The 1,559-nt window shown below is 40.3% G+C and overlaps 1 protein-coding gene across 1 annotated transcript in view; it reads right to left on the reverse strand.

The window, feature by feature from the left end:
• Positions 1-561: 561 nt before the first annotated feature.
• The window catches only part of Agbl2 (ATP/GTP binding protein like 2), a 54,842-nt gene continuing 53,844 nt past the window's right edge, over positions 562-1,559 (reverse strand). The window contains exon 18 of the mRNA XM_013352613.2: positions 562-1,296. Coding sequence (XP_013208067.1) covers positions 1,126-1,296 — 171 coding nt within the window. The 3' untranslated portion in view covers positions 562-1,125. The remainder of the gene's footprint in view (positions 1,297-1,559) is intronic.

Consider the following 1,559-nt stretch of genomic DNA (forward strand, 5'->3'; position numbering starts at 1 on the left):
CCTTACCTAGCTTGGAGTAACCTTTTTTTTTAATGTACAAGGTCTTACTTTATAACCCTGGTTGGCCTAGAACTTGGGACACAGAGCAGACTGGCCTTGAACTCATGGTTTCTACTTCCCAAGTGCTAGAATTATAGATACGAGTCACCATGCCCATCTGAATGACTCTTTTTTTTTCCCTCGAGACAAGGTTTCTTTGTAGCTTTGAAGCCTTATCCTGGAACTAGCTCTTGTAGACCAGGCTGGCCTCGAACTCACAGAGATCTACCTGCCTCTGCTCCCGAGTGCTGGGATTAAAGGCGTGCGCCACTACCGCTCGGCTTTTTGAGTGACTCTTCTTTAATGTGTCTCTGAACAGTGACATGACATGTAGCTGGAAGACTGTGATTGGTGCTCATGAGGAATCATGGAAAGTAAAATGATGATGTATAGATCTGTTCATATAAGATTATGTGGTAAAACAATCAAGGAACAAATAACCAGGAGAAAAAATTTTAATGGTTGAGTTAAAAATTTACACAACCTTGTTGAACATAATATATGCAACATTAAATTATAAGTAATACATGTAATTGTTTTTTCTAGATAGAAATACTTCACTTTGAGAAAACCTGATATACCATAGTCTGACTGGTCATTTAACCTTTTGGAAATTTTGACACAGACTTTTTCATATGGCACGTTCCCTAAATACATTTAAAATGGTTTGATCTCTTACGTTAACTTTAGAGGGAACATCTATTGGTGGAAATAAGGTATATATGTGCTGTCTTTTCGTGAGTATCTGCTTCAACTTACAATAAAGGCTATTCTATACATCAAAATACAATTTCACCTTAGGATAAAACACTGAATTTATGAGGTGCACAGTAGAAGTACAGAGTGCAGGTCAGCGTGAACACACAGCACAGCACACCATAGTTTCCACTTCCTTCACAGATTTCCTCTTTGAACTGTGTATAACCCACAACATTTTCAAGGGAGCTGGAGACACAGTTCAATGGTAAAGCCCCTGCCTCATATGCTCAGTGTTTCCCAACACTGCATAGAAAACAAAACAAAAACCAATAAAACTACCCCAAATCTTTGGTGGAAGCACCTGCATGTCACAGCAGAAGCACACACCTAAGGGTATGTGTATATGTGCAAAGATGGGTATACCGCCATGGTGGTGCGGTCTTTCCTTGTGGCAGGGTATTTAGTCCTAGGCCAGTTTGGCTTGACATCTGGAGCTGGCCCTAGGCTGGAGTTTGTGCTTCTCTTTGGAGAGCATGACGTAAAGCCTGGCTTCTTACTCTGCACAAAGGAGATAAAAGAGTTGAATTCACTTTCTGTCGCAATTTCTAAGTTATAGTTGGGGTTGAGGTTGACCTTGCTAGATAGGAGTTAGAAAGAAATACCTGCATTTCCTCCCAATATCAAAATGGCCAACAGTGTGACAGGGCAGAGTTGAACCAAGCACTTGGTCAGGCTTCTCAGATAAGTAGAGTTCTATGGGCAACATTTTAGTGGATCCAGGGAATGAAAAGACTGTTTTTCTTTTTCTTTCTTTCTTTCTT

The sequence above is a fragment of the Microtus ochrogaster genome, assembly GCF_000317375.1.
Source record: "Microtus ochrogaster isolate Prairie Vole_2 chromosome 14 unlocalized genomic scaffold, MicOch1.0 chr14_random_1, whole genome shotgun sequence".
NCBI lineage: Eukaryota > Metazoa > Chordata > Mammalia > Rodentia > Cricetidae > Microtus > Microtus ochrogaster.